This window comes from Cupressus sempervirens, chromosome 8 (genome assembly GCF_028749045.1).
Source record: "Cupressus sempervirens isolate cs-2001-9-10 chromosome 8, ASM2874904v1, whole genome shotgun sequence".
In the NCBI taxonomy this organism is placed as follows: domain Eukaryota; kingdom Viridiplantae; phylum Streptophyta; class Pinopsida; order Cupressales; family Cupressaceae; genus Cupressus; species Cupressus sempervirens.
The window spans coordinates 123385989-123402497 of NC_143125.1; the positions used below are offsets into that span (position 1 = coordinate 123385989).

Consider the following 16509-nt stretch of genomic DNA (forward strand, 5'->3'; position numbering starts at 1 on the left):
AGAAAATGATTGAGGAATTTGAGATGTCTATGTTTGGTGAGATCAAAATCTTTGTTGGTTTTCAAATTTAGTAGAGAAAGAATGGTATCTACATTACTCAGTCTAAATACATCAAGGAGATACTCAAAAAGTTTGGTATGGAAGATTGTAAACCAGTTGGGACTCCCATGTGTACTAGACTAAAGCTTAGCAAGGGTGATGACTCAAAAGAGGTAGATCAGACCTTATATAGATCAATGATTGGAAAATTGTAGTATGCAATTCATACAAGGCCTAATATTGCTCTTGCAGTTGGTATAGTAGCAAGATTTTCAGTAAAATGCAGAGAAAATCACATGATGGCAATCAAGAGGATCTTGATATACTTGAAAGACACTGAAGATTATGAATTGTGGTACAAATTTGGAGGTAATCCAGACTTGAAAGTGTTTACTGATGCTGATTAGGCAAGAAGCATTGATGAAAAATAGAGTACAAGTGGTGGAGCATTCTTTCTTGGAAAGAGGTTGGTTTCTTGGACTAGTAAAAAGAAAAATTGTACAACCCAATTTACAGAAGAAGTAGAGTATGTCATTGTAGCAATAAACTATTGTAATATAGTTTAGTTCAAACAATTGTCAGAAGGCATGAAGATTGAGATCAAAGAACTAGTTGTTATGTTTTGTGACAATACAAGTGCAATAAACATATCAAAGAATCCAGTGATGCATTCCAAAACCAAACATATTGCAACAAAATATCACTTTGTCAAAGAATTGGTGCAAGATAAGGATATTTGATTGGAATATGTCCATACAAAAGAATAAATTGCTGACATATTCACCAAGCCATTACCTAAGGATGTATTTTTGTATCTAAGAGGTGAGTTAGGGGTCATTCCCCTATCTGAAGCTCACTAAAATAAAGTTTTAGTGATGCATCAACAAGAACCAAGTTGAAGATCTGTCATTTGATGCGACATAGCTATGGAAACATTGCATATGAATCAGTCCTTACAATAAATTGCTACTCATTTGGTATGTGTTGTCTTTGACATGTGTTGTCAAAGAGGGATAGTGTACTGTCATATCTTTCTAAAATTTGAATTTTTTTGTGGAGAGTTTTTTGTTTGAAAAGAAGCTATATAATTCCTTCATAGAGGGAGATTACTATATTAGAGAAGTTTGTGGCATATAATCTAAGAGGGAGAATGATTTGTTAGGAAAAGACTTGTTTTCAAATTTCATTGTGCTATGACATATTGTGTTTCCATCAATGACAAAGAGGGAGATTGTTGGATACAATTGTCCAATTGTGTGTTGTCTTTGATGTTACACAAATGTCATATTAGTCAGCAGACAGAGACTACCAAGCTCAGTTGGTTAGAAAAGCAAAACTTAGAGTCTACCGAGTGTTTTTGAAAATTACTCTATAGAAATAGTTTCTGCCAAGCTCACTCAAGTGTCAAAGCTTTTTATGGTAGAAGTTAGTGGCAACCGAGCTCACAAGGTTAGAAAAGGAAAGTCAATGTTTACTGAGTTCACTCAGTCTCCAGAAGATTTTGTAGAGTTCACAGTGTTCACTGAGCTTCAATTGGTTAATACCGGAAATTAGTTCTAGAGCAGTATTTACCAAGCATGGTCAGCAAATGAAGGATTTCATTGTTTTGAGAAATAAAACTTAATTATTTCATGTAATGATTATAGCCATCTAAGGTAATGATTATTGGTAAATTTTGTAACTTGCAAATGATCTGACTTGATTATTTGAAAGGTATATATGAAAGGTCAAGTTGTGAATTCTAAAGTGTAATGAGCAAGCATACAAGTGTGTTTATTGTAGAGTGTGAGGAAACTTTGAAGTAGGATAAGATATCCTTAAGGAGCAACAAAGATTTATTCGATCAGAAAGGATCTAGTGAAGCAAAAAAAAATATGTATCAACAATTCAGTTGCATCTCATTTAGGTCTATTCATTGCTACTTTCTCCCCATTGTAGCAGTGATTTCTAAATCTCTTAACATAGTTGGTTAAATAGCCACTTTGTAAATCCTCTAACAACGTGACAGTTCTATTGAATTGTTCTAAAGTCCTCTAGCAAGGCCACTCCTAATAGGGTGATTAAATCCTCTAACAAGGTCACACCTAATAGTGTGCTTTGTAACCTTTAATAGGGTTGGCTTCTAATAGGGCTCACTTTAGAAGAGTGAAAATCAATAGCTAGTTAGTTGGTGGTTTTTTCCATATTGGATTTCCATGTTAAATCTAGTGTCTCATGTGTTCATGTTATTTCTTTTATAATTGCATGTTATGTTGGAATTAAAAGTAGAGTAACTGAGAGGGGGGGGTGAATTAGTTACTTACAAAAATTAATCCACAGATCCCTTAGATGTCTTAAAGATCTAGTTACTACTGATACTCGATAAAAATAACAAAAATGTTGTAACTCGATAAACTAAATTGTTACTTATCTTCAAGAAAATATGCATGCAATTGAAAACAAAATGAACACAAGAGACACCAGATTTAATGTGAAAACCCAATATGGGAAAAACCACCAAGTAACTAGTCACCAATTTTTCATTCTTCTAAAGTGAGCCCTGTTATGAGCCAACCCTATTAAAGGTCACATTACACACTATTAGGTGTGACCCTGTTAGAGGATTTAATCACCTTGTTAGGAGTGGCCTTACTAGAGGTCTTGAGAACAATTCAATAGAACTATCACCTTGTTAGAGGATTTACAAAATGGTTGTTAAACCAAATCTGTTAAGAGATTTGAAATTACTGCTACAATGGTTAGAAAGCAATAATGAATTGACCTCAACAAGATGCAACTGAATTTGCTAACTACAGGTCTCTGTTCAACATCATTAGATCCTCTTTGATCAAGTATAGCTTTGCTTTTCCTTAATGATCTCTTATTATCCTTCAAATTTGCTTCCATAATAATCAATCTTCATATCACATTAATTCCACACACACTTCCACTTCACACTTAGAATTCTCAACTTGACCTCTTAATTATACCATTCAGATTGTCAAGTTAGCCTATTTACATGTTATATTTACCAATAAACCATACATCAGTCGGCTACAAATATTACTTTAAAAAAATAAACGTTATTTCATAAAATAATGAAATCTTTGACTAGCTAACCCTACTAAGTAAATACTGCTTCCAAAAATTTCCTAAGTTAACCTTCTTGACTCAGTTAACATTGCAATATCCATAAAATCCTTTGGCTGCCGAGTTTACTCGGTAAAAATTGAATTCCTTCATGAGAGCTCGGTAAGAACTTCTTCTACCACATTTCCTTTGATGACCGAATGAGATCGATAAGAACTGTTTCTGCCACATTTCCTTTGATGATCGAGTTAGCTCGGTAAGAACTATTTACTTGGTAGATACTACAAGTTTTCTTTACTAACCTCTTGGGCTCGGTAGATTTTGTCATTTTGCCTCACTGCCCATCTAAGATTGGTAGACTTTGTCCTTTGCCTTGCTAACCTTCTGAGCTTGGTAGACTCTATCCTTTGCCTTGCGTTACTTCTGAGCTCAGTAGACATTGTCCTTTGCCTTCCTGACCTTTTGAGCTCGATAGACTCTATCTGATGACTGATATGACATTTGTGTGACATCAAAGACAACACACAATTGAACAATTGTATCCAACAATATCCCTCTTTGGCATTGATGGCAACACAACATGTCATAGCAGAATGAAATTTGAAAAAAAAAAATTTTACTAACAGAATTTTTCACTTTCTTCTTCAAATACAAAAACCTCCCTCTTTCATAATAATCTCTCCCTCTTACACAAACTCTTAGTATTTTGCAAATTTCAGAAAGATATGATAGTATACTCTCTCTCTTTGACAACACATGCCAAAGACAACTCAAAACAACTGAATAGCATTGTACCTAAGGTACCGATTCATATGCAATGTCTTGATTGGTTTGCTGCATCAACTGATAGATCTCCAATTTTGTTTCTGTTGATGCATCACTAGAACTATATTTTAGTGAGCTTTCGATAGAGGAATGACCCCTAACTTACCTCTTATATACAAGAATGCATCCTTAGGTAAAAGATTTGTGAATATGTCAACAATTTGTTCCTTTGTATGGACATATTCTAATCTTATTTCCTTTTCTTGCACCAATTCTCCGACAAAGCGATACTTTATGGCAATATGCTTGGTTTTTGAATGCATCACTAGATTCTTGGAGATGTTAATTGCACTTGTGTTATCAAAAAATATAATAATAGGTTCTTTGATTTCTTGCTTCATACCTTCCAATAATTGTTTGAACCACACAATGTTTGAGCAATTTACTGTTGCTGCAACATATTTAGCCTCTGTTGTAGATTGAGATGTACAATTCTACTTTTTTCTTATCCAAGAAACCAACATTTTTTCAAGAAAGAAAGCTCCTCCACTTGTTCTCTTTATATCATCAATATTTTCTACCCAATCTGCATCAGTGAACACCTTTAAATCTAGATTTTTTCCAAGTTTATACCATAATCCATATTCTTCAGTTCCTTTTAAGTATCTCATGATCTTTTTGATTGCCATCATGTGATTTTCTTTTGGTTTTGCTGAGAATCTTGCTACAATTCCTACTGCAAGGAAAATGTTTGGTCTTGTGTACACTATATATTACAACTTTTCAATCATAGATCTATAGAATGTCTGATCCACTTCCTTTGATTCATCATCCTTGGTAAGTTTTAATCCATTACACATAGGAGTCCTAAGTAGTTTGCAGTCTTCCATACCAAACTTTTTCAGTATCTCCTTGATGTATTTAGATTGAGTGATGTAGATGCCATTCTTATTCTGTTGAATTTCAAGACCAACAAAGAATTTGATTTCACCAAATATTGATATTTCAAATTCTTTGCAAAGATCATCATTTCCTGTAAACAAAGTATCATCTACAAATATTTCTACCAAAACAATCTTATTATCTGATTCTTCCTTTATGTACAAACTATTATTGTCATTAGTTCTTTGAAAACCAATCTAAATAAGATAATTATGCAATCTTTCATACCATGCTCTAGGTGCTTGTTTTAGACCATATAATGCTTTATGCAATTTGCAAACCATGTCCTTCTTGGCTGGATCAACAAAATTCTTAGGCTGTTCAATGTAAACCTCTTCATCCAATATGCCATTGAGAAATGCTAACTTGACATCCATATGATAAAATTTGAATCCTTTGAATGTAGCATATGCAAGTAAGGTTCTGACACCTTACAATCTTGCAATAGGACAAAAAGTTTCCCCATAGTCTACACCTTCTTCTTGAGAGTATCCTTTGCATACCAATCTAGCTTTGTTCCTTGATACTTTACCATCTTCATTTAGTTTTTTTTTCTAAATACCCACTTTGTTTCAATCACATTTTTGTCTTTGGATCTTGGTACAAGAGTCCATATTTTTGTTTTCTCTATCTATTCTATCTCTTCATTCATAGCTTCAATCCAACTTTCATTGTCTAGTGCATCTTTGAAATTTCTAGGTTCAAAATCAGCAAGTAAACAAGTTCCTTTCAACTTACTTCTTGTCATTGTTCCTTCTGATTTATCTCCAATAATCTGATCTGGTGCATGATGCTTTTTGACATACTTAGCTAACATGTGCTCCTTTCCTTTTGAATGACTTGTAGTGTTATCCTTCTGTGTCTCAACTTCTAGTTCTGATTCTAGTTGCTTGGGCTCAATAGATGCTAACTCAGTAGCTTCTGTTTGCAACTCAAGTTCTTGCAACTCGGTAGGTACTGACTCGATTTGAACTTCTTGTGACTCGGTTAATGAAGACTTTGGAGTTGAAGATTCCTAATTAATAGGTATACTTGGCATTATATTAGGTTCCATGTAAAAAAATCTTCTATAGTCTTTGAGTTCTTTTTTGCTTTCTTCTTTTGTTCTTTCTGCAAACTCATGAACTTTCACATGTGCACTTTCTATGACTTTGTGAATAGATAAGTTCAAACATCTATATGCTTTTCTTTTGAAAGAGTATCTCAAAAATATTCTTTCATCACTTTTTACATCAAATTTACCTTTTCTAGATTCTTTCAAAATGTAACATTTGCTTCCAAATACTTTTAGATAACTTACATTGAGTTTGTAGCCATACCAAAAATCATAAGGTCTTTTGAATGAGTCATTTTTCAGCTGTACTTGGTTCAAGGTATGAACTACAGCACTGATAGCTTCCTTCTAGTATTTGATAGAAATGTCTTTCTCAATCATTAAGGTTCTTACACAATCCATGATAGATATGTTCCTTCTTTCTGCTATTCCATTTTGTTCAGGAGTTCCAAGTGCTGAAACTTGTCTTTTGATTCCCCTTTCAATGCAAAAGTTATTGAACTCATGTGAAATAAATTCACCACCTCTGTCAAACCTTAAGCATTTTAGTCTTTTGCTTGTTTCCTTTTCTACTCTGACCAAATACCATTTGAACTTTTCAAATGCTTCTAATTTCTCTCTTAGGTACATGACAGTCATCATTTTTGAATAATCATCAACAAACAGAATGAAAAATTTTTCACCAGTATAACTTTCAATGCCAATAGGTCCACACAAATCAGTATGCACAATTTCTAGAACTTCTTCAGTCTAATAGTTCTTGCTTTTAAAACTAGTCTTTGCCATTTTACCAATTTGACAATTCTTGCATAGACCAACCTCAGGTTTCTTTATGTTAGGAATACCTCTTACTTTCCTAAATTTACTGATCTTTATCAAGTTGTCAAAGTTTACATGACATAACCTCTTATTTCATAACCAACTTTCTTCAATTTGAGCAATGAAACATGAACGTTCACCAAGTTCAAGATAAAATAAGTTACCTTTTGTTTGAGTGCATGATCCAATCAGCTTTCCTTTGCCATCCAGAAATCTTGCTTTTCCATGCATAAATTCTACTTTGAATCCATTATTGAGTAGCTATGCCACACTCAAAAAATTATGCTTTAGTCCTTCTACCCAATATGCATTATCACATACAAGTTCCTTGGTTAGTGAGATTCTTACTTTTCCTCTTATACAACATGGTTCATTGTTACCAAATATTACACTGCAACCATCATAGTCTTCAAAGTATTCAAACTTAGTTTTATTACCAATCATGTGATGAGAACAACCACTATCTATAATCCATGTATCATTTCTGCTCATATGAGAAATGAGTTCTATTTCTTCATCATTATCAGATTCATCTTTCACAGTAATGTAGATAGTTTCATCTTCTTCTTTATCATCAGAATCTTTAGCCATGAAACATGTTTTCTTACCTTTATCCTTGAATGATTTGAAGTATTTCTTGCCATTGTACTTGTGACCTTTCTTCTCATCTTTGTTCTGCTTATTTGGGCACCTAGCTACAATATGTCCAATTTTTTCACAAGAAAAGTAGATTAGAGGAACCTTACCTTTGTATTTTCCTTTGCCTCTTGAATATTTTCTTGCTAGTAGAGCTTCAACCACCTGAAGATCACTGTCTAAAATTTGTTATGATTCTTTATCACTATCTAATTGCGGATCCTTCATCTTTTTCCCTTTTTCTTTGAGTGAAAGCTTGGCTTCAAATGCTGATTCAATGTTCTTGACACCTGGAACATAATTGTCATAGTTGTCTAGCTCAAATGCAGTCAATCTTCCAACTATGACCTCTAAATTTATTTTATGTTTTGCCTTACATCTTCTTTTTTGAATTGTAGAGACTCTAATTGCATAAATGGAAAGTAGAGTTCTAAGAATTTTACTTATAACTGTCTCATCATTGATATCTCCTCGAAATGCTTTGATTGCACTAACACATGCTTTAACTCTTTCAACATACTTTGCAATTTTTTCATCCTCTCTCATCCTCATTTGATCAAATTGTCCTCTCAAACTTTTTGCTTTGTCTCTTCTCACATTATCATCTCCTCCATAGATCTCTTTCAGCTTGTTCCACATTTCAAAGGTAGTTGTGCAATCCTTGATGTCATCAAATTCTTCATAACTTAGAGAAAATGCTATATCTATCGTCATGTTGTTGTGAGTCTTCTTTTCAGCAATATCATTAATAGATAATGTACCAAAAGGTTCTTCATATTTTTCATCGAAGTACTTTAGCCTTGTATCACCAATAGAAGCCAGATGAAGCCTCATCAATCCTTGCCATGCTGAGAAATTGTCCCTGTTAAGTCTTGGAATTTCCCTTTTATAAGACATCCTGATCTTTAGCTTAGATCCTTAAAATATTTTCCTATAAGCACCAAAAGCTCTGATACCAATTGTTGGAATTAAAGATAGAGTAACTGAGAGGGGGGCTGAATCAGTTACTTACAAAAATTAATCCATAGATCTCTTAGATTTCTTAAAGATCTAGTTACTACTAATACTCGGTAAACATAACAAAAATGTTGTAACTCAGTAAATTAAACTGTTACTTATCTTCAACCAAACATGCATGCAATTGAAAACAAAATGAACACAAGAGACACCAGATTTAATGTGGAAACCCAATATAGGAAAAACCACCAAGTAACTAGTCACCAATTTTTCACTCTTCTGAAGTGAGCCCTATTAGGAGCCAACCCTGTTAAAGGGTACAATACACACTATTAGGTGTGACCCTGTTAGAGGATTTAATCACCTTGTTAGGAGTGGCCTTGCTAGAGGTCTTTGAAACAATTCAACAGAACTATCACCTTGTTAGAGGATTTACAAAATGGTTGTTAAACCAAATCTGTTTAGAGATTTGAAATCACTACTACAATGGTTAGAAAGCAACAATGAATTGACTTGAACAAGATGCAACTGAATTTGCTGACTATAGGTCTCTGTTCAACATCATTAGATCCTCCTTGATCAAGTATAGCTTTGCTACTCCTTAATGATCTCTGATCATCCTTCAAATTCGCTTCCACAATAATTAGTCTTCATATCACATTAATTCCACACACACTTCCACTTCACACTTAGAATTCACAACTTGACCTCTTAATTATACCATTCAAATTGTCAAGTCGGCCCATTTACATGTTACATTTACCAATAAATCATACATCAGTCGGCTACAAATATTAATCTAAACAAATAAACGTTATTTCATAAAACAATGAAATCCTTTACTGGCCGACCTGCTTGGTAAATACTGCTTCCAAAAATTTCCTAAGTTAACCTTCTTGACTCGGTTAACATTGCAATATCCATAAAATCCTTTGGCTGCCGAGTTTACTCAATAAGAACTAAATTCCTTCATGAGAGCTCAGTAAGAACTGGTTCTGCCACATTTCCTTTGATGACTGAGTGAGATCAGTAAGAACTTTTTCTGCACATTTCCTTTGATGACCAAGTTAGCTCGGTAAGAATTGTTTACTTGGTAGATACTATAAGTTTTCTTTACTAACCTCCTGGGCTCGATAGATTCTGTCATTTTGCCTCGCTGACCATCTGAGCTCGGTAGACTCTATCCTTTGCCTTGCTGACCTTCTGAGCTTGGTAGACACTGTCCTTTGCCTTGTTGACCTTCTAAACTTAGTAGACTCTATTTGATGACTGATATGACATTTGTGCGAAATCAAAGACAACACACAATTGAACAATTTTATCCAACATGTTAATCATTGTGAATGCGTAAAGATCAGTAATAAGTTTACATACACTACATCTACCGAGTTACAATATTTTTCTATATGTTTGTTGAGTCATAGTTGTAACTAGTTTATAAGACATCTAAGGGATCTGTTGTGGTAACTAATTCACCCCCTCTCTTAGTTACTCCATCTATATTTCCAACACATTGGATTTATCCCTCTTATAGAAACCAAGGCCTTCAAATTTTGGCCTCCAAATGAGTTAAATGAACTCGTTCATTCCTTCCCCATGCTCTCCTAATCTACTTCCTTTGAATCCCACTTTCTGCATGAAATTCAAACCAATATTGTATTTAAAGTATCCATTGTTATCATCATAACAATTTTCATGTATACTTGCTAATGCTTGGTTACCTTCATCTTTACCTGACAAAACGTCTTCTTTGCACTACAACTAACATCAGAAACTATTTGCTTTGACTTCAAGATCTAAATATCTTTTTCTAAAATCTTTACCTTCTTACCCAAATCATCATTCTCCTTCTTAACATTCTCTAATTCTTTCTCAAGATTATGATTTTTACAAACTTTATCATAAACATTTTTTGTCAACTCCTTAATCATATCTATTTTTAAAAAAATTTGATTGTTTCAAGTTCAAAAATTCACCTCTCAACACATCTTTTTCACAACTCAAATGTTATTCTCTTTTTAAGCTTTTTTCCCTGTCTTTCCCATTGAAATAAATAAAAAAATCTTATAGAAATGAATTACCTAAAATTATGACTACAATGTATCTTTTGAATTCGTGAGCAATTTTTTTAAACAATCATTTTCACTATTCTAATTCAATGGGAACAAACTCTTTGCAAAATCTTTTGACTCTGCTTACCCTTTATGTCCTTGCTCACATTCTCAGTCATGCTTATGATTTTTCTCTCACACCCAGAATCTTTCTTTACTTTCTTTATAACTTTGATAACAAATAAAGAATTTGAAAAAAATGCAAAACAAAGATGAAAGAAAACATAATAAATAGATGATTTTTACACACATTTTAATTGATCTTTCATATCAAATACACTCTCTCACGCTGCTATACTTTCTTTTGCAACATACATTACATAAATGAAAAAGTATGATAAAAAACATGCTAAGCATACCTCTCCCCTAATTCCTAACACAAATAATCTTTCAATTTACAACCCTTACGGTGGAGAAAGTCTAAGAAGTCTACTTCTCTAATGCAGTTCCAGATGAGAAGATCTTTCTATTATACCATAATTACACATTACACATTATTATAAAAAGTTAGGAACTGATTGAAAACCATGCGTTGACAGAATTGGTAGAACTACGCGTGATCAACTCAATTATAAATTACATGGAAACAAAAGTAATTGTGAATACAAACTAATGGTAACGGCAGCAAAGACGGTAAGTCATTCTTCAGAAATTGTAGGCAAAAATATTTAATTTATCATTTGGAAAGATCAAATTACATTGGCGATGTCATCACCAAAATAAAAATAATTATGTATCATTAATCGTGATTGGCCTAAGCAATTGGACCCAATTTTCATAAAGTGTGGACGACAACCCTGAAAGTGCAAATATTTTTACCAAATTCAAAATCCTCGATTAGTGAAATTTATGATTTGACGAGTATTCACCACTTAAATTATCCCTAATCTGAGCATGAAGAAGATCAAAACTTATTTAGGATGCCAAAAACCTGAAGCCTACTATTGAGCAGAAGAGAAAGACCCCCTCTTGTTTCCTCAAGTCAAAAGATAAGAAGACATTGGGTGCCAGAAAATAACCTAGGTATTCCTACCACCAACACCTCTACTGTATACATTCCTCCTCCTCTAACTTATGAGGAAGGTCTAGAAGCATGGCATGTTCAGCTATTCAGATACATTCATGGAGGAGCTGTAAATGGGTTTCTAATTACAAGATTTAGATGTTCTGTGAAATTTGAATTTGGAAGTAAGAAATGTTACTATTCATAGTTGTGTTAGCTGGACTTCGCGGGGGAGATTGTTAGGATATGAAGCCAATGATCATGTCTCAACTCTTCATATTCATGGAACTCTTTGTAACAGCTACTAGCCCATGTATTTGAATCAGATATTATTGAAAATAATAGTTCTGTGCTAAGTGTGAAAGTAGCCACAAATTCTGATGAGCCAGGATAAATACCGTGTATTGTGGTTCATCTTCTTTGTTTTATTTTGTATCATTTCTTTGCTCATTTAAATATTTACAATCAGACCAACCCTAACGACAAGAGAATATCCATCTGCGAGGTGGAGGAGATGATACCGATAAACGGTAAATTTACCTGGTGTAATCTATACAAATTATAGCCATTGCGGGACCAGAATGTTGTGGGCGGTTTTTTCGATATTTCATTTGTTGTCTGATTAGATCCACAAAACGAATAAATAGTTTGTAACCTAGTGCCTTAGGACGTCACAATGACAATCACTATGATGATTGATTGTCGTCAGGAAATATTGGGGAAGTTACCTTGCACATCTCTTCCTTTATTTCTATCGTCTTCTTTTAACTTGGAGCACACCTCACAGCCACTACTCCGGGTCAATTTTCCCGCCAAGCTGGAAAGTTATCTAAAGTCGATTCATCGTGAATAACATTGGGTGTTTGACGAACTGAAAATGTTATTTACTATATTAATTTGCAAGTGCATTTTTATGTTCATCACAATTAGCCGCTCAAACTGTGACTTCCACAACAATGGCAATGATTCATTGTGCCTCCCTTCTTGTAATATGCACTCTCTTCATTTTACTGACCTCAGCTGTTGCTGATGACACACTAAACATTGCCGCCATTGTGGACCTCAATACACCGTCAGGAAAAGCGGCCAATACATCTTTACATTTTGCTCTCCAAGAGATTAATGGCACTCGCCTCAACCTCACAATTCTAGAATCTCAAGAATTTTTTGGAAACGGTGAGAATATTGCTCTAAACCATTTCAAGGGCTTATTTGGTTCTTTTCTCCTCTCTTTATTCAAATGATTTTGTCTTTGTTTCTCAAATTGGTTTTTCAATCCTCACAATAAATATACTCAAATTGATTTTTCAATCCTCACAATAAATTTATTTGGGAATTTTTTTGACACAGTTCTGCAAGTTTTAAGAAGTGAGTTTGCGGCAATCCTGGTGCAGGCCCCTAAGATTTCAAAATTTTTGTCGCCTCTAGCGGAAGAAGTTCATGTATCCATCCTCTCATTGAGCACCTCACATGGGTTCGGGGCTACAAGTGGGTCCAATTATTTACTTCACACAATTTATAGCAATTTTGATGACATGAAAGCCATAGCAACCATAGCAGGCTATTTCAAGTGGAAGTCAGTGATCGTGTTGTACGAAGACAATGAGTTCTGGTTAAATGGTGTCTACAAATTGACCGAGGCGCTGCATGAGTTTCAAGAGGACTGGGGAAACAGCAGGATCACAATTTCAGAAGCTAGAGCACTTTCTTCTGGATGGAGGGAAGAGCAAATGAGGGATACATTGGCGGAATTGAAGAACAGAAGTGGTGTTAGGGCTTTTATTGTGCATACAAGTGTGCCTCTGGCTGTCCACATGTTTTCCATTGCACAAGAGCTTGGAATGATGGCGGAACCTTATGTTTGGATTGTCACAGAATCTATTGCTTCCTCTTTGGATTCTCTTTCTTCTTCTTCTATCCAAACATTGCAAGGAATAGTGGGAGTTAAAAGCGTCCCAACACCACAGTTCATAGAATTAAAGCAGAGGCTGGGGCTCAATATCTCTTCAGAGGATAGCATCAACCGAATTGGGATACAAGCCTACAATTCTCTAAAGCTCATCGCAAGTGCAGTTTCTGGCTTGGATTCACAAAATATAGAGATTGGATATGATGGGAAAACTCCCTTGAATGACACGGATTTCCCTGGTTCGATGATGGTTTTGAGAGGAGGGAAGTTGCTTCGTAAGAAGATTGCTGAAGCAATAACAGTAAGTGATGATTTAGAAAATCTTGAGTATGAGATTGTTAACGTGGTGGGAAAAAGTTACAAAACAGTTGGGTTTTGGAGGAAAGACAGTGGGGAGCTTGAATCTCCACAAAAGGAAAAAAATAAGGTGGGGGCTATCATTTGGCCTGGTGATACGACAGAAATTCCCAACGGCTACAGAAAACTTGTAGTTGGGAAGTTCGGACGGAGCAATGCTTCTGATTATATTGAGTTCATGGGTCGTTTTTCAGGCTTCACGAGTGACACATTTCAGGCTGCAATTGATACACTCCCGTACAACCTGCCTTTTATTTACGAGGATTTCTACAAAGGCGACTCAAATCTCTCCGACTACGATGAATTCGTAACGCAGATAGTCCAAAGAAATGTAATGCCTCCTAACATCTCTCCAGCTCTTATTGAAAAGTTAGGGTTTTGATACAACTTGTTTGGTATAAAAAATAGATACAACTTGTTTGATATAAAAAATGGTACGCGTAGGTACGCTATGTACTCCTAGCAAATTATATACAACAAAAGGATAATGATGAAAGTAAAAAAATGTCTATGTATATTACCATTTCAGGCTTCCATTACACACTCCCGTATAATCTTACTTCTATTTATGTGTTTTTTGAAAAAGGAAACTCAAATCTCTTTGACTATTATGCAATTGTAATGGAGTTATTTGAAGGCAATATAATCCCTCATGATCCCTCTTTAGGTCTTAATAAAAATTTAGGGTTTTGATCTATAATAGAAATTAGGGTATAGACTGAAGGATTGCTTGTTTGTATAGAGATTCGACGTGGGAGATGCCACTATACTATGGAACCGATCTTTGTACGTTGAATTCACGCAGCCGTACACACAAACAGGTCTGGTGATGATGGTGCCATTGAAAAGCGTACGAGGGCGGACTTGGTTTTTTCTGCATCCTTTCAGTAGAGCGATGTGGGCTACAGTAGCGGCATTCTTCGTCTTCACAGCGTTTCTTGTGTGGCTCATGGAACATGCCCACAACCATGACTTTCAAGGGAGTGTCGTCCACCAAGTAGTCACTTCCTTAACGTGAGAAAACATTTCTTTATGTTCAGAATTTGACTATATGGAAATATGGTTTTCGAAATGATTCTTGCTTAATTTTTTTATCATCAATGTTTCTGATTATATTATATGTATCTGTCATCAGGATTTATACTGTTCTGATTAAAAATTAACACACAATCATTCTTAAAACATCTTAATATATTTTTATGTTATAATTTATTATGAGCAGGCTGTTGTAATTTATTGCTAATTTATGAATAGGGTTCCCAAACTAGTCTGCCCTTACAGAAAACTAATACATTATCTTGTTTCATCTGTAGATCCTCACTTTCTACCTTCGTATTTGCTCAGAGTAAGTATTTTGCTTCCACATACTTTTCATCATCAAATCAGTTTCACCATATAGAATTCTTTATTGGCCTTGTAATTCAGCCACAATATTGCATAAGATACTCAAGTTCTCTATATTTTTGTAGATGAGTTATAAGAATGAGATGTTCTAGTTATCGATTTTGTTGCATGCATTGCATAAGATTTATGTTAGCTTTTAGTGTACTGTGCAGATTTCATTGTAATTGAAGCCTTCTATTGCTTGAATCAATTGTAATACATTTTGTAAAGCCATTTTTTATATTAGTGATCATGTGATCAAAAAAATGTTTTGTCTGCTACTGAACAATTTCTATGTCTGTTTTTTGTTTTCTGCATTCTTAAATTGATGAAAGCATTGTAATTTGTTTCAGGAGAGGATGTGAAGAGCAGTCTGGGCAAGGGAATCGTAGCTATATGTCTTTTCAGCGCTCTAATACTGAAGAATAGCTACACTGCACATCTCACCTCTATTCTCACAGTGGAAAGATTGGCACCATCAATTACAAACATGAGAAGTCTCACAACAAGCAATGTTCAAGTGGGTTACATGAAAACTTCATTTGTGAAAACTTATCTTACAAATGATCTCAAAATACCTCAAGCCAGACTGGTTCCTTTAGAGAGTCCGCATGACTACGTGCAAAAGCTAATACACGGGGAAGTGGGTGCCATAGTGGATGAAATTCCATACATTCAATTGGTCAAATCTCTCTATCCATGTGACAAATTCGCCATTGTAGACCTAGGATACGTTAGCTCTGGAGGCTTTGGATTTGTAAGTATTTCTTCCATCCCTCACTTCATTCTACTCTTAATTTTTCCGATACTTGATTTTAAATTCAACTTTGGTATTACAGTTTTTCAGCGAGGGGTCGCCATTTTTATCCGACATATCCGAAGCAGTGTTAAACATATCGGAGAATCAGTACACTATGGCGAGCATCTGTAGGAAATGGTTTGGGGAAAGAGCGTCTTCCCCAGATTTAGAGACGTTTCTAACTGACTCCAACGGATCTCCAATTAGTCTTGCTAATCTGTGGATTATTTTCGCTCTCACGGCATCCATCTATGCAATCACGATGTTGATCCATATCAGTCGAAATATATATCAAAAGAGCCAAGATTGGACGGCGTCCAGGACATGGGAATTTTCCACGCACATTCCGGCTATGATCTCGTTAACTACTAGGGCGCCAGCATCCATTGAGACCCAACGTTGATTTGACAAATTGTTTCCCATCTCAGAATCTGAAAGCCGGCGGTTTGTCTTAGTATATTTGGCCCAATATGCCTATATCACATAGTAAATCCAATAGGGTGGTGACAAAAAAAAACATTTGTTTTAAAATTTGGAGTGTACATACTTCCGTTGCTAGTAATTTTATGGAAACACGTCTTCAACGTTCACTCATATGTCGTTGTAGATTGAACATACCTTGTAGGTACATATATTGTTCCAGTCTAAAATATTAGAACTCGCAAT

The 16509-nt window shown here is 34.8% G+C and overlaps 1 protein-coding gene across 1 annotated transcript; it reads left to right on the forward strand.

Annotated features, from left to right (window-relative positions):
* The first annotated feature begins 12342 nt into the window (after nt 1–12342).
* On the forward strand, nt 12343–16246 carry LOC149541893 (glutamate receptor 2.7-like). The gene is made up of 6 exons (XM_089795666.1): nt 12343–12571; nt 12746–13992; nt 14404–14675; nt 14975–15006; nt 15398–15801; nt 15884–16246. The coding sequence occupies exons 1-6, from the start codon at nt 12352–12354 to the stop codon at nt 16244–16246; spliced, it is 2538 nt and encodes an 845-aa protein (XP_089651792.1). The 5' UTR covers nt 12343–12351.
* Nucleotides 16247–16509: the final 263 nt, after the last annotated feature.

Bases quoted from the DNA above. Each gene is read 5' to 3' on its own strand.
- LOC149541893 (XM_089795666.1), top strand. From the start codon at position 12,352: ATGGCAATGATTCATTGTGCCTCCCTTCTTGTAATATGCACTCTCTTC. The intron at 15,007-15,397 runs GTAAGTATTTTG...AATTTGTTTCAG, and splicing joins TACCTTCGTATTTGCTCAGA to GAGAGGATGTGAAGAGCAGT. The intron at 15,802-15,883 runs GTAAGTATTTCT...TTGGTATTACAG, and splicing joins GCTCTGGAGGCTTTGGATTT to TTTTTCAGCGAGGGGTCGCC.